Source organism: Panthera leo, chromosome D3 (assembly GCF_018350215.1).
Source record: "Panthera leo isolate Ple1 chromosome D3, P.leo_Ple1_pat1.1, whole genome shotgun sequence".
NCBI classification, from domain to species: domain Eukaryota; kingdom Metazoa; phylum Chordata; class Mammalia; order Carnivora; family Felidae; genus Panthera; species Panthera leo.
This window is the reverse complement of record NC_056690.1, coordinates 23,650,358-23,673,806: the sequence shown is the minus strand read 5'-3', so window position 1 is coordinate 23,673,806 and position 23,449 is coordinate 23,650,358. Positions and strand designations below refer to the sequence as shown.

The window sequence follows — 23,449 nt, the reverse complement described above, 5'->3', positions numbered from 1 at the left end:
TGCATTTCTGTGGACAGTGTTTTGGAAACCTAAATGGAGTAAGGTCATCTGAGATTCACCGTGTTTCTACTCTCTAGAGGAAGATCGCCAGATTAAATACAGGGCATTCAGTTAAATTTGAATGTCAGAGAAACAATGAATAATTTCTTTTGCATAAATCTGTCTTATACAGTATTTGGGAATACTTACCCTAAAAAAGTACTTTGATCAGTCGTTTATCTGCCATTCAAATTTAACTGGGCATCCTGTATTTTCATTTGGTGAATCTGGCAACCCTGCTATAGCTCTGTGAAACTTTATACCTTTGACTATGAAATCAATCTGTTGGTCACTGTCTACCCTTATTGCTGTGGCTGGCCTAGACATGACAGCTTCTGCTTGTGTTTGTTTATAAATTAGTGCTACACTGAGTCTTTCCTTCTGCCCAAAACTGTCTCCCTGGCTAGAGCTTCTGAAACTTGTCACTTGAATCATATTTTTACCTCGGGACCAACTAACAAGTGCCTATCAAATGCCTATTGTTTGTATGCCCAGCATCTCTGACTAGGACTCAGGCCTGTGCCAATTCATAAAAGACGACCACTTTGTTGCTTTGGGTTTTATTTTAAAGATGTGCTCTAGGGCTGGGTGTTATTATGTAAGTGAGGAATCACTACTCCTGAAATCAATGTCACACTCTATGTTAACTGACTAGAATTTAAATAAAATTTTGGAAAAGAAAAAAAAATAATAAAAAAGTTATGCTTTAGAGACATGCTGTGGACCTGCTCGTTAGCTCCCCACTCAAGAACTCTTATTTGACCATCCCATATCAACCAAGGGAAGCTGAATAGCCCATAGCCTGGCTTCCATGGAGCGTTGGCTGCCCTCCAGGACTCCATTATAGGGGAACTTTCTTGCCATCTGAAATTAAAAATAGGGCACAGGCAATACTGATGAAACTTGTCCAGAAGCTGGATTATATCAGTTTGTTTTATCTCCTTTTATACTGATTGAGAGCTTCAGACAGTGTGAAATAGGGTTGGTCGAGAGATGCGGAGGCGAAGTGGATTTGTGCCAGGTGTCTCCTGCTTAAAGCAAACTCAGAATATAAAATGTATGTTTTCATTACAAAGGCGGTTGATTATTCCCTATTACATGGCTTCACCATAGAGTTCCTTTAAATAGCAGATTCCTCTGGCTTAAATAGCAAGTATTTGATTTTCAAGTACTTGATTTTACCTAAACTTTCCTGGAACTTCTCATATTCTCATAAGTCATCGCGAGGTAAGTCATGATTCCTCACCAACTTATGGTGAGGAAACCAGGGCACTCAATATGTCTGTAATGCATTTTCCCCCCAGGTCCCCCATATACCTGCTTCCCTTATTCAGCTAACATTTGCCAGTCATGTTCTGAGGGGTCTGTACTTGTTGCAGATACGAAGATGAGATGCACAAGAAACTCACGGGCTAGGGGAAGCGGGACCAGGTGCTCCTTAAGCAATTACAGTTCAAGGTGATAAAGTCTGACCAGGCTGTGGGACTTGTTTTAGAGCTCCCAGTTTCTGTAGGAGTATAGTGCTATCTATTCTAGACATGACCTTTCAAATAGTGCTCCATCTTTTTATCTTGTTTTTGTTTCTTTTAAAGTTGATTTATAAGGCGCTAAGTTATTTTCCATCAGAGAACTGGATTTTGAATTTTATTTATTTTTTTTTAATTTTTTTTTTAATGTTTATTTATTTTTGAGACAGAGAGAGACAGAGCATGAATGGGGAGGGTCAGAGAGAGGGAGACACAGAATCTGAAACAGGCTCCAGGCTCCAAGCTGTCAGCAGAGAGCCCAACGCGGGGCTCGAACTCACGGACCGCGAGATCGTGACCTGAGCCGAAGTCGGACGCTTAACCGACTGAGCCACCCAGGCGCCCCTGGATTTTGAATTTTAAAACATCTTAAGATTTAAAATATCTTAAGCATAAGTGAAAACTAGTCTAGCATGAGATTTCATTTCAAGATTGAAGTAGATCCGTTTGTATTCAAAGATTAACTCAAGAGAGGTACACGATCACCAAAGCAATAGAATATGTGCTGGTAGCGTTGGCAGTAGAATCCATGGTTCATTCGTGAAGCTAGAGTTCTTCTGACGGTTGACTTCTGTCTGAATGAGTCCATTCCTTCACTGAGGGTTGGCTTCATCTCTCTGTGTATGTTATAGAGCTAGATTCTTAAAAACTATCTTTTGGTCTTCAATTTGATTATTGTATGCATTTTTAATATCCTAAATGATAAATACAAATTCCTTGAGCACTGTGTATTCATGGTGACTGTTCCTGGCAGAAACACAAGTCCTTCACAGTGGCAACTGTGGCACATTTTCCAGTGGGCCCTGCCTGGGTAGGAGTAGAGCATATTCAAGATGAGAGCCAGATGGGAAAAGAGTGGTACCCAACCAGCACTGCATTCTGGGTTGTTTTCCAAAGTTTTATACAACAAATAATAAGGACTCCCCTCTGAAGTGTTTTCCTGGGTCTTCTGAACTTGAACCTCTGGTCCTATGCTTATGGTAGGTTCAATTTTCTTGGAATAGTCTTTTAAACAATTAAATATTTCATCTGTTAATAAAGATGAAGAAACCGGAGATTCAAATAGAAGACCTCAAGCGCCCTTCCAAAAGTATAAATTCTTTAGTTAAAATAACTTTGAGAGGCATGACTTTTTCTTCCATTACTGTTTTTAAGGACACTGTTTCCTTGAATAAAAAGAAAGATCTAAAACATTTTTGAATAAAAAGCTACTGATAACTTTAAGAACATTAGAGTGATTTTTTTTTTAGAGTGATTGTTTTTATGGTAATTCCACTTTGGTCAAAAGTATAGCTTGTTCTGTGATCATTTCAACTGTTAATACATAGCCCAAGAACATGATCTGTGAATGTCGATCTTAATTTTAGATGACTGAATTTACAGCTGATTGAGTTTGTTTACAGCTCTTAAAAAGAAACTAAGGTAGATTAATTATAAAAAACAACATGTGTTCAAGGTATCCTTTAACAAATTTTGATTATGGGAAATTGAGAACACATGCAAACATAGACGAATGTAAGGAAATCCCATATATCCATATCCCGGCTTCGGTGAGTATCAACCATGGCCAGTATTATTTCATTTGTACTGGCTTCGTCTCCCCAACTAGATTATTTTGTAACAAATCTCAGATATATCATCTCATCCATAAGTATTTCAATAAGTATCTCCAAATGATAAGAACTCTTGGGGCACCTGGGTGGCTCAGTTGGTTAAGCGTCTGACTTGGGCTCAGGTCATGATCTTGTGAGTTTGAGCCCCATGTCGGGCTCTGTGCTGACAGTTCAGAGCCTGGAGCCTGGAGCCTGCTTCGGATTCTGTGTCTCCCTCTCTTCTGCCCCTCCCCCACTCCCTCCCTCCCTCCCTCCCTCTCTCTCTCTCTCTCTCCTTCAAAACTAAATAAACATTGAAAAAAACCACACATAACTATTGACTTCAGCTCAGGTCATGATCTGTCAGGAGATCGAACCCTGCATCAGATTCTCTCTCTCTCCTTTCTGTCTCTCAAATAAATGAATAAATAAATAAATAATTAAAATTCTTTTAAAAAACACAGTACCATTACCATCATCATACTTAGAAAAACTAACAATTCCTTAATATCATCAAATACCCTGTTAGTAATCAATGTTCCAATTCCCCTGGTTGTCTCTTGGGTTGTTTTACTGTTCAACTCAGGATCTAAGCACGGTACAGTTAGGTGATATGACAAGAGTTTCTATTAACCTATAGGATTCCCTTTTTCTCTTTTTTCCTTGTTATTTATTTATTGAAGATGTAGTTTTGTTTAAACAAAAAGGATGCTTAATGCTTAAGTACCTCTCTGATAGATTCAGGGCCCACATGGGAGTTGAATTTTGTTTTGTTTGTTTTGTTTTGTTTTTTACCATAGAATTGTCACTTCCATTAGAGAAACATGTAGAATTAGAGGGTCTGATTTATTTTATTTTTATAAGATTTTTAAACATTTTTTAAAGATTTTATTTATTTATTTTTTATTAAATTTTTTAAAAATGTTTTATTTATTTTTTGAGAAAGAGAGAGAGAGAGAGGCAGAGAGAGAGGGAGATGCAGAATCCAAAGCAGGCTTCAGGCTCTGAGCTGTCAGCACAGAGCCCAGTGCAGGACTCGAAGTCACAAAGTCGGATGCTTAACCAACTGAGCCACCCAGGTGCCCCTGAAGATTTTATTTTTAAGTAACCTCCACACCCAATGTGGGACTCGAATTTACAACCCTGAGATCAAGAGTTGCATGCTCTCCTGACCGAGACAGCCAGGTGTCCCAGATTAAAAAATTTTGTTCACATTTTTAGTTTATTTTTGAGAGAGAGAGTATGTGTGTGTGTGTGTGAATGGGTGTGGGGCAGAGAGAGAGGGAGACACAGAATCTGAAGCAGGCTCCAGGCTCTGAGCTGTGGGCACAGAGCCTGACTTGGGGCTCGAACTCATGGACTGTGAGATCATGACCTGAACTGAAGTTAATGCTCAACCAACTGAGCCACCCAGGTGCCCAGGTGTCCCAGATTTAGAGAGTTTTAAGCTTGGAAGAGATTTTGAGCCATCAACACTCAAATCATCCCAGACTTTTGAACATCATCCCAGACTTTTGAACTTCATCATCCCAGACTTTTGAACTTCAGTTTCATTATGATAGAGTTTTGATATTTGAGTTAAGAGTGAGAAGGGCCATTGAGACTGTCTCAAAACCCATTGTTTCACGGGTGAAGAAACAGAGGCCTCAAGTGTCCAGGTGATTTGCTCAAACCACACAGTGTCAGCTGGTTATCTGGTATGCTTTCCTCTTTATTCCAGTGATTTCCCATATGTACTATGTATACGGAAAATTATCCTGTCTCTAGTCTAGATCTGATAACCTGCCTCCATATGATCGTGGGAACCACTGCTCTTAGCTCAGCCATGTCAGGGTAGGAAAATGTTGGAAATCACTGCCTTCCCACAGTCATGTGTCTCTTTACTCTTTACTTCAGGGTTCTGCATAGCTGAAATAAACATTCCTATAGCACTTCTGAGTGTGTGCAAAAATCCGTTTTTCCCAAGAGCATGCGCTTTGAAGATGTATCCACAAATTCCCACTGGATACCGATCTGTACCAGAAACCCAGCAGAGTAGGTGTATTGAGCAGACATTTGGCAACACTGTTGTATTGCTCTCTAAATGGGAGCTTTTTCCACCTCAGCCTTGTATTTCTAGAATTCTACCCACTTAACCAAATTTTAGAGATATCTTTGAAGGAACAGAAGATATTCCCATTGGAAAATGTTTTCTGCTGTCTTATTTTAAGACATAAAATAATTGAATTTAGTGTTTATTGACTCATGTTGATTCCAAACTCGGTCAAACTCAGCTGAATTCTTCCAACATAGGATCACTAGAGATGCTGAGTGGTCCTACATAGAACAGACATTTAACTTCGATGGATTAAAAACAGTGACTCCCATAAATATCATGGATAGAGATCCAACTAGTAATTTTACCAGAAAACTAGGAATATTCTGGACTCAATATGAGAAAAATTTTCTATTTCTCAATAGTATGGCTTCAGACAAATAGTGTAATTAGCAATGACCTAGTTATAGAGCCTCATTGAGAACACAATCTTCAACTTTATTAAATCTCGTCAAAGAATAGAATGTCTTTTAGATTAACTGCTGTTTTCCTGCCTCTATCTCATATATGTCAAGTTTTAATTATTTTAAAAGAACATCTCATGGTTTTGAACATGAACTTTAAAAATGCTGTACATATACAAGCTGGCAGAGTTCAGTTGGCTGGGACTTTATTAACTTGGCATTTTCCTCGTTTATAATACATACAGATATTGAGTTATAGGGTTCATTAGAACATATAAATAAAGATGTGTTTCATCACACAGTTGAAATTTTGATTAAGAAAAATCTATTTGTGGGGCACCTGGGTGCCTCAGTCAATTAAACTCTTGATTTTGGCTCAGGTCATGATCTCATAGTTCCCAAGATCAAGCCCTATGTCCAGGTCTGTGCTGACAGCATGGAGCTTGCTTGGGATTCTGTGTCTCTCCCTCTCTCTGTGCCTCTCCCCTGCTTGTGCTCATGCATTCTCTTTCTTTCTCTTCAAATAAACATTAAAAAAATCTATTTGCTACATTATACCTTTTTTTAATCTTTTTTTTAAGTTTATTTATTTTGAGGGGGGGAAGGGGCAGAGAGAAGAGGGAAGGAGAGAATCCCAAGCAGGCTCCTTGCTGTCAGTGCAGAGCCCAATGTGGGGCTCAAACTCATGAATCATGAGATTGTGACCTAAGCTGAAATCAAGAGTACGACGCTTAACCTACTGAGCCACCCAGGTGCCCCTTTTCTTACCTCTTATTCTTTTTTTTTTTTTTTTTTTATGTTTTATTTTTAAGAGAGACACAGATTGTGAGCAGGGGAGAGAGACAGAGACACAGACTCCAAAGTAGGCTCCAGACTCTGAGCCCAGAGCCCAGCACAGAGCCCAATGAGGGGCCTGAAACCATGAGCTGTGAGATCATGATCTAAGCCCAAGTTGGATGTGTAACCTCCTGAGCCACCCAGGTGCCCTATTTTTTTTTAATTAAAAAAAAAGTGTTCATTTTGTGGGGCACCTGGGTGGCTCAGTTGGTTAAGTGTCCAACTCTTGGTTTCAGCTCAGGTCATGATCTCACAGTTTGGTGGGGTTCAAGCCCCACATTGGGCTGTGTGCTAATAGCACAGAGCCTGCTTGGCATTCTCTCTCTCCTTCTCTCTCTCTCCTTCTCTCTGCCCCTCCCCCACTGTCTCTCTCAAAAAATAAATAAACATTTAAAAAAAACTTTTTTTTTAATGTTTATTTTTTATTTATTTTGAGAGAGAGAGAGAGAGGTAGAGGACATGCACAAGTGGGAGAGGGGCAGAGAGAGAGGGAAAGAGAGAATCCCAAGCAGGTTCTGCACTGTCAGCACAGAGCCAACACAGGGCTCAATCTCATGACTGTGAGATCATGACCTGAGCTTTTTATCTCTTATTCATTGAATGTTTGGATTCAACACAGGACTCACATCACATATATTTTCTATGCTGATGGCAGCCTGATAACATTAAACAGAATTATAATAGGATGATGTTCCTCTCATGTTATATTGCCTTGCATAGGTAATTAATATAGGTTATTATTATTATTATTATTAATTATTATTATTATTATTTTAAATAGACTTCATGCCCAGCATGGAGCCCAATGTGGGGTTTGAACTCAAACTGACATCAAGACCCGAGCTCAGGGCCCCCTGGATGGCTCAGTCGGTTGAGCATCAGGCTCTTGATTTTGGCTAAAGTCATGATCCCAGGGTCACATTCTAGCCTGCTTAAGATTCTCTCTCTCCCCCCTTCTGCCTCTCTCCCCCACCCATGCTCTCTCTCTCTTTAAAAAAAAAAAAAAGACCTGAGCTGTGAGTTGAATGCTTAACCAACTGAGCCACCAGGCATCCCTATAAATAATTATTTTTCTGGACCAGAATGAAATATGTGATCATCATGGTCTCAAATTTATAATAAAATTTGATTATTTAAAAAAAACTTTATAATTATGTTGTAATAACTTATCGGATACCTACTGTGTGCTAGACATTTTACTTGTACGTCCTCTAATTCTTCCAGCTGCCCTGAGCCCTAATCCCCCATTTTACAAGTGAGGAAACTGAGGCTCAAAGTGTTTAGCTGAGTGCCTGTAGCTTGTAAACCATAGGCTGAAGTCTGGCATCAGACCCTAATGTATGATTTCCATACCATACCACATTGTTAATAGAAAGTTTCTGTGCAGAATGGTATTTGATTTAAACTATTTCATAACCCTTGAAATTAAATATTCAAGCCTATAAATTTCTGTGTGTGTGTGTGTGTGTGTGTGTTTTCTGTAGATATCACTTATTTCAGGGTACTTAGAGTTAATGGAACTTGGGGCTGCATAGAAGGGCTTCAGGAATTCCATGAACACTTCTGAAATTGTCAATGTTGTATATGTAGTATTTGTCTATGGAGCGGGTCCCCATCTTTCAAGGATTCCCCAAGAGGTAGACTGAGAACTGTAATGTGGAAAATATTTTGGGGGGAGTATTTCTATGTCTTCTACAGCTCATGCCTGTCAATTATTGAAATCTCCAAGTACTTTTTACATATACCGTGTGAATATGTGAGATCCTATGGATTTTGAGGTATAAAAATCAAAGTTTAGAATGTATATGGCATCAGGTCTTCTCGTTATGCCCAACACTTCAAAATTCCAGGCATAACAAACAATAACAGCTTTATGGGAGAAGGCTCCAGTTTGCTTTAATTAGCAATGAAGGAGTACTGAGCTCTCAACCAAACGTGGGGCCTTGCCCACAGATCTTACTATCACTTCATAGCATAGCAGGTCCTACAGAAAATAGCCAGTTGCCACAAAATCATTCGCTCAAGATTCTCAGCCAAGGATTTGATCATCCTCATGTGATTCCACTTATCTCAAGGAAATTTCAATAAAATTAGCATCTCCAATTTTTCAAATAAATGTCATATGCCATACTTTGGAGGATTTTGGTGACAGGGGAAAAGATAAGGAATTAGCAACTTAGAAAAGTGGAATTAATGCTCTGGGTGCTTTGATGCCAGCCTTATGGAGGAAGTTTTCTGCTGTATTACTAAATTTCTGTCAGGCTTATGTTTCACATCAGGCCTATTTCCATTCAATCCCCAACACAAAATATTTGGAGTTTTCTGGTGGAGAGATCGAGTCAAACAGATGAATTCTGTGAGGTGATTGGGATCTAGCCAGAGAAGATGAGGAAATGAGGTTTCCTCTGTTCAGTCTGTTATTCCTTCCCTCTCAAATCACCTTCTTCCTTGACTTCTGAGACCCACACACTTTCTTAGCTTTTCTCCACCTCTCAGGCTGCACTTTCTCACTCATCAGCGCCAGGACCTCCTCTTTCCAAGCCTGAAATGTTGCAGGACCCCAGGGCTCGGCCCAAATATCTTCTGTCTCCACACACAGTAATCCTGTTCCCTCCACGCATCCATGCTGTTACTGCCACATTTCTAGCCCCATCCTCGCTCGGCCTCTTTCCTCAGCTCCAGGCTCACTGAGCCATCTGCTTACTGTATATCTCCACCCAGACTCAACTGATCCACAGCCAAACCCTGGGTTCCACCCAAGGTACTCTGCCCTTCTTGGGTCCTCCCCATTGTAGTAAATGACTTCTCCATTCAGGCCCCCATCCTTGGAGTTATACCCCACTCCTCTTTCTCTCAGACCCTGTATTCAAACCCCAGCAAATACCTTTGGCTTTGCCTTCAAAGTACATCCAGAATCTGGCCACTTCTTACCACCTTTCGGCTGCCAGCCTGTCTTTCTGCTGTAACCACCTGACTAATGTTTCCTGGCTGAGTTCCTACCTCTCCAAAGTTCTTCCCCCACCCAGCAGCTAGACAGTTGCATTAAAAGGTAAATCTGATCATGTCATTTCTCTACTCAGAACCCTCCGCTGGCTTCCCCCCTCACTTAGAACAAAGGCCAAAATCTGATTCATATAAGGCTCGAGACCTTGTGTGTCCTGGCCTTACTTGCCTGCTTTCCTCCTCTTCACTTCCCACCCACTCACCCTAATCCAGGTTAAAGGAGCTGCCTTGAGTTCCCATACCTGCCCAGCATGTCAGGGGCCTGCAGGGGTCTTCTCTTTGCTGTGCCCACCGTCAGTAACGATCTTCCCACATTGTTTACATGGTTCTGTTTCCTCCTTTTGACCAATGCCTCCTCCACTCCAGGCCTTTTCTGGCCCAACCTCTCTAAGAGAGAACCCCCACCATTCGGTCTCCATCCCCTTACTCCATTTTTCCTTATAGCCCTCCTCACTACCTGATGTGAATTTGACTAGTTTTTCATGAACGTGGCTCCCCTGTGTGTGCACGGGTGTGCACAGGCTCTGTGACTGCACAGTGTTCCCCAGTGTAGCCCCAGTGCTGTGAACAGTGCCAGACACATAGTAGGTACTAAATAAGTATTTGTTGAATGGATTGATTAATGATATCCTAGACATGAGATCTCTCACCATTGTTCATTCCCTTTCACTGAGTGCATAAATATACAGCTGTGATATGCATAAATATCATGTGATATTTTATTTTTTTATTGGCTTAAGCCATTTCTTGCTTATCTAGCCAAAGCTTATATCAGTTTCAAGCAGTAGAAATTAAGGGAGGAGGGGTCCTCCTTCCTTACCCACTCTGATGTTCTGATGAAATCAAGATGTGATATCACCTTAATCCAGAATACTCAAGTTTGTTCTTCTTGGTTTTTTTCCCACAATTGATATGCACTGGGCAAATCTGTGTGTGTGTGGGTTGGGGGGGAATCATAAAATGTGGTACACTGCCTCCGTTTCCCTAATGTAACTGAGAATAAGATTAGGTCTAGGAGAAACAGACTGAAGCAAACAAGCCTGCACTTTGCCATTCCTTCTCTCAGATGCCACCTCATCCCCATTCATGTGGACTGACAGATGTGGAGAGGTGCCACATTCTTTTGTGTTACAAATCAAGTCATCTGAGCCTCTGGGAACGCTGACCCCACCATCCTGCAGGTTGCTGTCTATTGCTAAGGCCTTCCAATGGTTGGCCTGCCTTTCTGGCTCCTGGGCCACTCCTCAACCACTTGTGGTAGGAGTAAAAGATATATTAGCACATTGCAATTAAAATTCTAGCAATTGACAAAAGATTGGCTTGATGCTCTTGGAATCATCCAGTCTAGTGGTTCCCAAGCCAAATTACTTAACAGAAGCACCTAGGCAGCTTTTTAGAAATACAAATTCCCAGGTCCCATTCTAACCCTGGGGTTGGGATAGGGTTTGATGTACACACACACGTGCACACACACACACACACACACACACAGTCCCTCTTTCCCTGTCTAGCAGATTATACATATTCCTAGTGGTAATAAATGCTATGAAGCAAATGGACAAATAGCAGAAAACAAGGAGTGGAGATGGGGGGGACAGGTTTTCTGAGGTAACATTTAGTCTGCGCTGGGAGGTGTTAAGGGAAGAACATTTTGGGCAGGAAATAGCATGGTACGTTTACAGAATTAAAAGCAAACCAATATGGCAGGAGCACAGCAAGTGACTAGAAGAGCTCGGAGTACAGTGAGAGGGAAGGCCTGGGGCCACATCACTGAGGCTTTGCAGGCAAGGATGAAGGGTTTGGGTTTTGTTTCCAGTGCTCACATTTTCCTGGGCACTTTGAGCACCTGTGTGGAGAATGGATTGCAGGAATACAGAAGCGGAAGCTGTGAGTCCTGAACGAGGCTCTGCTGTCCTCTGATGGTGAAGGGCCTAAGGGGTGGCACCCCAGATGGAGAGGAGAGGGCACTTTCAGGGTGTATATTTAAGAAAGTCAACAGGATTTGGTGATGAATGGGAAGTGGGGTGAGGGGGAGGATAGAGAAAACAAGGATGGCCTGAGGGGGCTCCAGTAGAGGCCTTGTAGGGGGTGGTTGAGTGCCCCAGTTGCCCCATCTTGTAAAGTAGGATATTGAGGGACCTCCCCACAGGGTTGGTGGGGAGTTGATATTTGTAAAGCACTTAGAGCAGAGCTTGGCACACAGTAAAACACTATGTAAGCATTAGTGGTGCTGTGGATGACGGTGATTCGTCCAAGGTCACACAGCTGGCCAACAGCAGGTCCAGGACAAGAAGCCAGGGCTTAGGCTCTCAGTTTAGTGTATTTTATGCCACACTGAACTGCCTTCTTCAATTACCTTTGAACATTTGTTTTGTTTTTAATGTTTATTTATTTTTGAGAGAGAGAGCAGAAGCAGAGGAGGGGCAGAGAGAGAGGGAGAGAATCCAAAGCAGGCTCTGTGCTGTCAGTGCAAAGCCTGACACGGGGCTTGAATCCACCAACCATGGGATCATGACCTCAGCCAAAGTCGGACGCTCAACCAACTGAGTCACCTAGGCACCCCTACCTGATGAGTCGCCCTTACCGTAATATATGAATGTCATGCCAAACGTGATAAATTGTTATGACGTTCTGTACGGCCTGGGATTCCAGGTTATTTTGCCTGTCCATAAAACCATGCTATTCCAGACAAGACACAGAGCCCAGATAGTAGGAGGAAGGGGGTACAGGCAGAGAGATGGTCTGTGGATAGATTTTAAATATAAAAAGAAGTATCTTCTAGGGGTGCCTGAGTGGCTCAGTCAGTTGAGTGTCTGACTTTGGCTCAGGTCATGATCTTGCAGTCTGTGAGTTCAAGTCCCATGTTGGGCTCTGTGCTGACAGCTCAGAGCCTGGAGCCTGCTTCGGATTCCGTGTTGCCCTCTCTCTCTGCCCCTCCCCCACTTGTGCTCTGTCTGTCTCTCTCTAAAAAAAATAAATAAACATTAAAAATAAAATAAAAAAGCATCTTCTAGAATGTAGATGTGCTCATGTTGTTCACGTGCTTAGACTGAAGTAGGCGCATGCACTTCACCAGGAGGCAGCCCTAAGAGCCCTTCATACCGGAAGTTATAGGTCAGTGCCTGCCAGGGGAAGGAAAGAAAGACAGCTGAGAATGTCAGTGTAACTCCCCCAGATCGTCAGGTTCCTGGTGAAACATCTTCAAGAAGTGTTTGAAGTACTTCTATCTGTCAGTTTCAACTAAATTAATTTTTAAAAATTGCTCTTTATACTGTGCCTTTCCCATGAATCTCTGTGAATTTAATGCATGCAATATGTGGGGGGAAATCCTATCAGCCTCAGTTCCCATCCCCCCCAAAGTCTGAGAAGCAGATTTTAGAAGCACATGGTTGCACCTGCAGGGATTTTGTCATTTTATTAACTGGACCTGAGACGATGTTCAGTGTGTCTTGTAGGGAGGAATTTCAGAAAGAGGTGAGAGAAAAATGCCAACTTGGCCTCTGCTCGCTCCCTCCTGTTGACTGTTCTGTTGCATCTCTATCTCAAACAGCATGGGGAGGACTGTTCTTCATTACCAGGGAATGTGAGTCATTCCCAGACTTGTGTGATTGGGATTCCAAAGCGTTGCTGTATCCGATGGTCTTATTAAATCCAAGTGTCAGTGCAGCCTTTCAGACTGTAGGGGAGAGCTCAGTTACAGCTGGTGACCTGGTTCTAGTTACCACACAGAGACACTGGCGAGACCAGTGACCCCCTCCGAGCACCCAGAATTCCTTGTGATGGCTGTTGCCAACGGTTCCCAGATTTGGGGGTTTCCTGGTTCACTTCATGGGCTTCAATACATTTCACCTCCGTGTTTATATCCTAGTTGGGATCTGTATACTTTAGGGGAAAAGTATCTGTAAAGTGTCTGTAGACAAGCTATTGCCAAGACTAGCCTAGCATTTGGAGGGGACTGCATTTCAGATTTACTCAGCCCTAGCGATGTTAACTTCATGGTGTCCAGGATCTAGCAAGACACTATCCATTTCCAGCTGGGTCCAAACAAAACAAATAAAACATCAACCAGAGAGGGAGGAAACTGTGGATGTTGCCAGAAAATTAGTTTGCTCTGTCTTTTCTTTCTCCTAGAATGTTTCACAGCCAATGGTGCAGATTATAGGGGAACGCAGAATTGGACGGCACTGCAAGGCGGGAAGCCATGCCTGTTCTGGAACGAGACTTTCCAGCATCCATACAACACTCTGAAATACCCCAATGGGGAGGGGGGCCTAGGCGAGCATAACTATTGCAGGTAAGATGGGGCCACAGAGTGCTTTAAAAAAAAAAAAAAATCTTTGGCCTTCTTTTCCAGTCCCTTCCAGCCTAGCTCACAGCTATGGAAAGTTTCTTTGTCTCCTTTTGGTTAATTCAGAAGGCCTTTCTTATTACTCTTTTAAAAATCCTCTTTTTGGGGCACCTGGGTGGCTCATTCAGTTGGGCATCTGACTTCAGTTCAGGTCGTGATGTCACAGGTTCGTGAGTTTGAGCCCCACATCAGGCTCGCTGCTGTCAGCCTGGCAGCGCAGAGCCCCCTTAGGATCCTCTGTCCTCCTCTCTCTGCCCTTCCCCCATTTCCACTCTCCCCAAAATAAATAAATACTAAAAAAAAAAATCTTCCTCCCACACCTTGCATGTGTATATGCACACGTGCACGTGTGCATATGCGTGCGTGTGCACGCACACACGCACACACACACACACATGCACACCACAGTCTACTACTCTTTTTTTTTTTCTTTTTTTCTTTTTTTTAATTTTTTTTTTTTAACGTTTATTTATTTTTGAGACAGAGAGAGACAGAGCATGAACGGGGGAGGGTCAGAGAGAGGGAGACACAGAATCTGAAACAGGCTCCAGGCTCTGAGCTGTCAGCACAGAGCCCGATGCGGGGCTCGAACTCACGGACCGCGAGATCATGACCTGAGCCGAAGTCGGCCGCTTAACCGACTGAGCCACCCAGGCGCCCCTCTACTACTCTTTTCAACCTCAGTTGCTTTGATACTGGTTTTCAGAGCTCTGCTTTCCCATCTGATTACTTACAGGTCTCTTGGGAAGGGATTTCTTAGTTGGCCCTACCACCAGTGGACAATACATAGATAGCCAAACTTCTTAAGCTGCTGTGAATGCGGTGGTCAGGCAGAACACCGTGTGTGGCCCAAACTTTCTGCTTCTGAGCAAAGGAAGCTGTCCTACATTATCTACCCTCTGCCAGCCCAGGATAACCTTGCTCTGGGAACAGCTATAGCCATCAGATCTGTGCTGTTTCCTTCCTTTCCATAGACTAAGGTGTTTCTTTGGTCTTAACCTTCTGTCTGACTCTGGCAGGGTCTCTTCACCTGAGATCCAAGGTGCTTCAAATGTGTACTTGCAGTTTTCTGCAGAGATGATCCATGACTTAGATCAGAATCTGGATCAGATTCTCAAAATTATCAGTGATCCCAAACAAGTTAAAAATCACTGGTCTATAGGGACAAGAGTAAAGAAAGCACAGAGCCCTATGTGGGGCTCAAACTCACGAACCGTGACATCATGACCTGAGCTGAAGTAGGACGCTTAACCTATTGAGCCACCCAGGCAGCCCAAGAGCAAAGAAAGATTCTAAGCACTTTTGGTTACAACTACATTTGAACGATTTATACTCAAGATCCTGATAATGTGACTCATGGTTCAACACTGTGTAGAATTTAGTTATTATTAGGACAGGTGCAAAGGCAGCCTGTTGAGCCATCAGGACAGGGGGAAATGATCACTGAGTGACTCTTTGAGCCACACACTGTGTCCCTGCTTCTACCAATACGTTGGAATCTCAACCATGGCACTGTCAACCCAGCTCAGCCGACATATTCACACCTGCATTGCATGGGCCACACTGTTTACCTTCTGCTCTCCCTACGTACCTTTGCTAACACTCCAGGACCCTTGTGGATGTCTTGACGTCTGAGGCCTGTCATCCTGGTCATGCCTGTGCCTTCAGGTCTTTCTTTCACCTCTGCTCTAATTTGTACCAACTGGCTATTTCCCTACAGTTGCTGTTGCATTATTTCTTAGTTGTTATTATAAAAATATTAAAAGCTCCCCCCCACACACAAAATTCTCAGAACTACAGATACATGTTTAAGTAAAGCCCCTGTTTTACATCTTTCCCCTGAAATCCTCAGCAAGCCCCATCTCCCAGAGGTAACAATCTGTGGTACTTCGCATTTTGCTATCTATTGCATTTTATCATTAAAGTTACATACGCTCATCAAGTCATTCTTTTACATTTTATTTTCAAAGTTATACATATTCATTAGAATTTTTGCATAATTAAAAAAAATAACCCCACTCCATTTCTGGTTTATTTCCTTCCCTTGCTTTTGCTATTCATAGAAATAGTTGGGTTGGGTTGGGAAGAGTATTTAGGAAGGGAAACCAGTGTCGGGTTTTGTTGTTGTTTTTATTTATTTATTTATTTATTTATTTATTTTTAATTTTTTTTTTTTAACATTTATTTATTTTTGAAACAGAGAGAGACAGAGCATGAACGGGGGAGGGTCAGAGAGAAGGAGACACAGAATCTGAAACAGGCTCCAGGCTCTGAGCTGTCAGCACAGAGCCTGACGCGGGGCTCAAACTCACGGACCCTGAAATCATGACCTGAGCCGAAGTCGGCCACTCAACCGACTGAACCACCCAGGCGCCCCTTGTTGTTGTTTTTCCATTGTTACTTATACTCTCGTTCTGAAGTGTCTCTTGGGCTACTGGTTTATGCTGTTATTCTGTTGCTTTCTGTCAATATGTCTTCTCAGAAGAGGTCCTGGGTTTAAGTCTGACTTTGAGGTAAATTTTAAATTTCCAAAAAGGTTTGATTTATATGAAAAAAAAAAAAAAGAGTCTTTTGTCATAGATTAGCACCTGGCCCTACATAGGCTCCCAGAAGTGCACAGTAGTTATCCATTGTGAGAGTAAGGGGGGAACCACCCTCTTCCTGGCCCTGGCCAGCTGCAGCCTCTCCTTTGATTTGATGGAATGTACCAGACCTGAACTACCAGTTTTTACTTCAGAAGAAAGGAAGGCTCTGAAATGTTGATTATCATCACATCGGAGGGTCCAGGGCTTTTGTTTTAGCACTGCAGCGAAGTCCAGGATGAATTTGCTTATTCTTTATTAAGCTATTCTGATGCTTTTCAGAATGGTTTTTGACATTGATAATAAACAGTTGTTTTCAAAGGTCTCTACCAAATAGTACATCAAAGCTGGACACTGAATAGAGGGAGGAAGATGACAGTGAAATACTGTTTAAAGAAGGGCTTTGTACAAGTTCTCCTGCTTTGATTTCTCGGCTGATATCCGACACCATGTTTGTCTTGTGCTCCGGTGCCAGACCCGTCGCAGTTGAGATGTCTGCGAGATGGCGAGTGATGGGAATGCACTTCTCCAGGCTCGACGGCTCTGGATTAGAGGGGAAGCAGAGGGACCGAGAAGAGCAGAGTTGGCGCTGGCACCTGCCCTTGGGCACAGAAAATAAAAGGACCCTTTGTGCTTCAGGGCGGCTTATCTTCTGGACCACACAATAGGCTTATCCCTCTCAGGCCTGATTGGGGTGGCTCCTAAGCTCCTGGCTGCAGGGTCTCTGTGCCCATTTCCGGCCTAACTGGAGTGTCAGGTTTCCAGTGTTCTGAGTTGCGAGAAAGGGAGCTCAGAAAGCAGTGGGGAGAAGGCAGGGCTTTTCTGCGTGCCTGGTAACCCTGTCATTTTGGGGTCTGTTTCAGCAGTGTAACCCATATTGTCAGGGCATCCTTGACTTGAAAAGACCTTCGAAGGCATTTAGAAATGTGAAATAAACCTTTTAAAAATATCACTGCTGTATCAGAAGTTGGTACCAGAATCACAGGATTGCATGTTCTGCCTGATGGCTTAGCTTTGTTCAGAATTTTCTGAGAAGTTAGTATCTTGAGGTAGGAAAAGGACCTGTTTCTATCAAACGTGTGTCAACTAGACTGATCCTGGTGAAAGCTTGTCAGTGGAGTCTGTATTATGTGAATTTTATTTTACTGTTTAAAAAATCACACAATCAGTGTTCATCGTAGAAGAAATAGGGAAATAAAGAGAATCAGAAAAGAAAAGGGATTAAAATTACTGCTAGTCTCATTCTCCAGAGATACTTTCCAGGGTTTGATGTGTATCCTTTCTTGAAGCCATCTTCTCAAATAACGGGGTTGTGTTCCCAATCGTGTTTTAGAACTACCCTTTTAAAAAACCTAACAAGATGTGGATATGTCTTTATATCAATAGATGTGTCTCTACACTGCATTTAAAAAAAAAAAAAATTTTTTTTTAACATTCATTTATTTTTGAGACAGAGAGAGACAGAGCATGAATGGGGGAGGGGCAGAGAGAGAGGGAGACACAGAATCCAAGCAGGCTCCAGGCTCTGAGCCATCAACCCAGAGCCCGACGCGGGGCTCTAACTCACGGACCGCGAGATCATGACCTGAGTTGAAGTCGGACGCTCAACCGACTGAGCCACCCAGGTGCCCCTACACTGCATTTTTAATAGACACTCAGCATTCCCTTATATGGATATAACCTATTTATGTAACCAGTCCTTAATAGTTGTTTCTGACTTTTTTTGTATTGTCAAAATGCTGTGGTGAACATCTTTGTAAGTGAAGATTTCCTTAAAATAAAGTACTAAAGGAGAAATTGCCTGGCAAAGGGGCTTTGCATATTTTTAGGGCCTTTGCCTCTAATTACCAAATTGCCATCCTGACCATTTGGGTCTATTCACATTCTTATCCACAGTATTGAGCACACCTGTGCTCTCAGCCATGGGAGTCACTGTGTTCACACTTAAGGTGCCAGTGCTGCTTGGCATGATTTGTTCTGTGGTCAGTTGTCCTGGTTACACTGTCGTGAATTTGTGTAAATATGAATCACCTTTGCTCATCACGCACACCACCCCCTGCCCCCAAACTCTAAAGTATATGTCAGAGTGCATAAGCTTGTTCTTGTAGTGTTACCATTTTTCTCTTCCTCTTCTTTTTCTTCTTCTTCTTTTTTTAAGTAATCTCTACATCCAATGTGGGACTCAGACTCATGACCCTGAGATCAAGAGCCCCCAGCTGTACCAACCGAGCCAGCCAGGTGCCCCCCCATTTTTCTCTTCTTCATAAGAGGCAGCACTGAGATGCATACCAATGATTAGAAATAACACAGAGGCTGACACGTTCCTTTTTGGTAATACTGAAAAAGTAATGAGCCAGTTGACTTAACACGACAGAAATGTTACTTACATGTTCTTTCCCCGACAGAAACCCAGATGGAGATGTGAGCCCTTGGTGCTACGTGGCAGAGCACGAGGACGGCGTCTACTGGAAGTACTGTGAGATTCCTGCTTGCCAGAGTAAGCCCCTGACACACCAGCCGAGGGTTTCGGGACACTGAGCAGCAAGGGTTCAGAGTGAAGGTCACTGCCAGAGGACAGGTCATTCAGGCAGGTGGATTTCATGAAGCAGATCAAAGGAGATACCGTCCTGGGCTGAGGATTTTCACATCTCTTATTGAGGCTTTTCAGAAATTGAATGTCTGCTTCCCTCAGGACCCCATTCCCTTGATGGATAAGCCCACCCAGAATTTCTACTTCTACTTAATTTCCTCATGCTGATTCATTCATGAATAGAGTTGGCATGAACTCAATAGCAAGCCAAAGAGGAAAAAACTACCTTATACTTTTGGGAATGAATTGTCTAGAATGAATGAAGAATCCCTTGATAGACAGTAAAACTAAGTTATGACATTAGCTATTTGCATTTCGCGCACTATCTCCCCTGAAGACTGGTATTCAGTAAGTATTTAATTGATACTCTCCAAAGCCAACATGGTAGTCCCTTTCCTCATGTTAGCATAAAGATGTTCTGTTGTTATTTATAATAACCCATACCTCATTGCTCTCTACTACTGAGAACCCAGTTTCTTCAGCATTTTACTCCACGGCCTGTTTTCTAGCTGCTTCATGTTTCTATATTCAGTGTTTATTATATGCGAGGTGCAAAGGCAGAAAGATATGCTGACCCTTGGGGAATATGCGATGTGGCAGAGAATCTTAGGAAGATACTTGAAAACAAGGTAGAAAATATTGCGGGAAGGTTTAAAGTACAGAAGCCAAAACTACAATGGCATTTTTTTTATATGTATATTTTTTAAACGTTTATTTATTTTTGAGACAGAGAGAGACAGAGCATGAACGGGGGAGGGACAGAGAGAGAGGGAGACACAGAATCAGAAGCAGGCTCCAGGCTGTGAGCCATCAGCACAGAGCCCGGCGCGGGGCTCGAACTCACGGACCACGAGATCGTGACCTGAGCCAAAGTCGGAGGCTTAACCGACTGAGCCACCCAAGCGCCCCTACAATGGCGCTTTAAGGAGCTTCCTAATGTAGTGTTCTTGACAACTTTTTAAATAAGCCAACGAGGCAGGTTTTCTCAGTTCCTAGAGCTGAGGGAAAGGACAGCTTATTCATAATCATTCTACCCAGTTGTCTTTTCCATATTATTTACCCTCACTCCTGGCCCTGCCACCTTCCTCGCTCGTCAGGTCAGGAGGCTATGTGTGTACAGTGACATGGAGGTTCACGTGGGACCTGGGACCTCTCACTCACGCCCACCACACCAGTCTGAATTCTGTTGCCTCACAGGGCAGGGGCATCCCCTGAACCAGCGCTGCAGGCCCCAGCTCTCAACTTCTAAAAGTTAAACTTCCGAATGGCACCGCTGCCTGGCAGTGAGGCCCTGGCCTCCCTATCCTTCCAACCTGAGTATGCCTTGATTCAGTCCCAAAATCGAGAAAACAGTAAAGACCAGCAGAATGGGCTTTTGCTCAGTCTGTTTAATCAAATTTTTAAAATGAAAAACATCTCATTTGGCTCTAGTTATGTAAAGAAGAAAGGGGCAGGGGGAGAGGAAAGCAGATTTTCCTCGGTCCATTTGTTCTACACAAAGATAGTCTTTTAGTACCAGCCTATGTCATTCTCTCAGGAATGGCGAAGAGGGGATTTCAATCTGGCCGCTTTTATTTGGAAAGATAATCCTCAACTCACATTTATAAAATATAGTTTGGGCCAACGGGAACCGACTCATGCGGTCACTGAAACTAAGTTTCAGAAGAGAGAATCACCGGAAAATGAAACAACCCGTCTAGTACCCCTCTAATTCCTAATATTTGCTGGATATGCCTCACTGTTCCAAAAAAGGAAAATCAAATATAATTTCCTTTCCTTATGGTCCTTTGGTAGCCCTGTCAAAGCTTCTAAAGTTGGCCTTGAAATGGTCTGGGCAGGGAGACATACAAAAGTTGGGAATGAGAGCTGAGGAGTACCTGGTTTGGGAGGTGGTGGGGGAGGGAACAGTGTCTGGCTTTGGTTCTTTGGAAAACCCTTCCATTCACCCTGTGGGCACCAGGGCTCCCCCATCTAGCTAAGCCTCAGACCTTGGACCTGGCAGAACATTATGCTTCGAATGTGTCTGATTAACATTGCTGAGAAAGACTTCTGGGCTGTTTGAAGCAAGAAACCTTGGTAATTGCCTACTGGACTCAATGGAGATCCAGCCTGCCTATTTTAGGCCAGTTTTGCCCTATTTCTGGATGTGGAGTCATAATTTTCATGAATAACACTAACCCTCTGTGTGAAGCCCACTATTCACGATTAGCGTCGAACTTGTCATACAGGAAAAGGCCTGTGACATGATCAGATTCCTGGAAAGTTCATATCTGAATATAACAGACGCAGCAGGAGCTGGGGGAGTGGATGTTTAGGGACAAAGCAGAATGTGGTTGAATGGCGGGCCATTGTGTGGAGACCGGAATTCTGCCCGTCAGCGTGTTACGGACAGAGCTAAGAAAGCAGGGAGGCAGAGATGAAATATGATTCAAACTGGGGGCAAAGAGAAGCGTGAACTGTGTTTTTGACCTAAGGAGACTGGATCAGAACTTACCCCTTAAAAGGCGAACAACTCTGAGGTAATTGGATTTACTCTTCAAAGCACATCTGCTGGTATGTTTCTCAGAAACCCCAAGTTCCTATTGCAGACAGAACAAATATAGATTGGCAAATTTCAACATCATCAAGGTTACCATCCCTCTAGATCCCATCCTCTACAACTCTGAGTGCTGTTGGTTTGGCTGTTGAGGGGGAAACCATTTGGCTTAATACCTGTTCTTTGCATATCTCTCTTTTGTTAAACCATCCTCCTCACCATTCTCATTCCCACTGATTTCATTGCTTCCGAGGGACACACTTGAATGGACCTCAGCATGCCTTCTGATTTGTTCTATCTTACCTTTAGGTTCTTTATAAAAGTTTGGTATAGTTTTGTAAAAGTTATCTAGTTCTGAGGTGGAGGGAAATCTACAAATGGCATTTAAAGGCAAATTTCCTTCACAAAGCTGATTTGGGCTTTGAGAAACAACAGACATGATAAATTTACCTTCTCATCTCTGAGAGCTATTATTTGTTTGGTATAAAGCACTCACCTGACATTTACAAACTCAACTATAAATATTCATCTCTAAAATAGGGAAGTTTGAACACAGACTATTAGATTATATTAAGGAATCACTGTTAATTTTATTGGGTACAATACTGGCATGGTGGAGATATATATATAAATAATCTTTGAAGTCATTTTAAATTATGGATACATACTAAAATATTTGTGGTTGAGGGGCACCTGGGTGGCTCAGTCGGTTAAGCATCTGACTTTGGCTCGCGTCGTGATCTCACAGTTTGTGAGTTCGAGTCCCATGTCGGGTTCTGTGCTGACAGCTCAGAGCCTGGAGCCTGCTTCAGATTCTGTGTCTCCCTCTCTCTCTGACCCTCCCCTGCTCATGTTCTGTCTCTCTCCTTCAAAAATAAATAAACATTAAAAAAATTTTTTTAATATTTGTGGTTGAAATGATAATGTATCTGGAATTTATTTTAAAATGATTTAGGGGTGCCTAGGTGGCTCAGTCAGTTGAGCGTCCGACTTCGGCTTGGGTCATGATCTCGCGGTCTGTGAGTTTGAGCCCCGCATCTGGCTCTGTGCTGACAGCTCAGAGCCTGGAGCCTGCTTCGGATTTTATGTCTCCCTCTCTCTCTGCCCCTCCCCCGCTCATGCTGTCTCTCTCTCTCTCTCTCTCTCTCTCTCTGTTAAAAATAAATAAACATTAAAAAAAATTTTTTTAATGATCTAGCCTCCCAAAGAATAAATAGGTCAGATGAGGGGAATAGGTGAAACTAGAATGATTTTTTAAAAAGTGGATATTTGTTGATGCTGGATGACAATGGGCTTGTTAGTCTTTCCTGCTTTTGTGTATGTTTGAAAGTTTCATAAATCCTATTATCATATCTTAAAATTTTATAATATTTTTTAAATGTTTATTTGTTTTGAGAGAGAGAGAGAGAGAGAGCAGGGGAGGGGCAGAGAGAGAAGGAGAGAAAGAATCTCAAGCAGATTCCATGTTGAACGTGGAGCTCGATGCGGGACTCTATCTCATGACCATGAGATCATGACCTGAGCCAAAATCAAGAGTCGGATGTTTAACCAACTGAGCCACCTAGGTGTCCCAATTTTAGAATATTTTTTAAAGTATTTAAAAGTAAATATATAAATACAACATTCAAAGTATCTGGGTTCAAATGTGTAACATAATTAACCCAATTAACCTAAATTGTAATACTTTTGCACACAGCTCACAGGTATCTGAGTTAGTTACTAAAGTTAGTGATTAAAGTTTTAGTTATTGGGGCGCCTGCGTGTCTCAGTCTGTTGGGAGTCCGACTTCGGCTCAGGTCACGATCTTGTGGTCTGTGGGTTCGAGCCCCGCGTCGGGCTCTGGGCTGATGGCTCGGAGCCTGCTTCTGATTCTGTGTCTCCCTCTCTCTCTGCCCCT

At 42.7% G+C, this 23,449-nt stretch overlaps 1 protein-coding gene across 2 annotated transcripts in view; it reads left to right on the top strand.

Moving 5' to 3' along the window:
- The window catches only part of KREMEN1 (kringle containing transmembrane protein 1), a 72,357-nt gene that overhangs the window by 7,861 nt on the left and 41,047 nt on the right, over positions 1–23,449 (top strand). For both annotated transcript variants that reach the window (XM_042910011.1, XM_042910010.1), the window contains exons 2-3: positions 13,628–13,790; positions 18,832–18,923. In XM_042910011.1, coding sequence (XP_042765945.1) covers positions 13,628–13,790; positions 18,832–18,923 — 255 coding nt within the window. The remainder of the gene's footprint in view (positions 1–13,627; positions 13,791–18,831; positions 18,924–23,449) is intronic.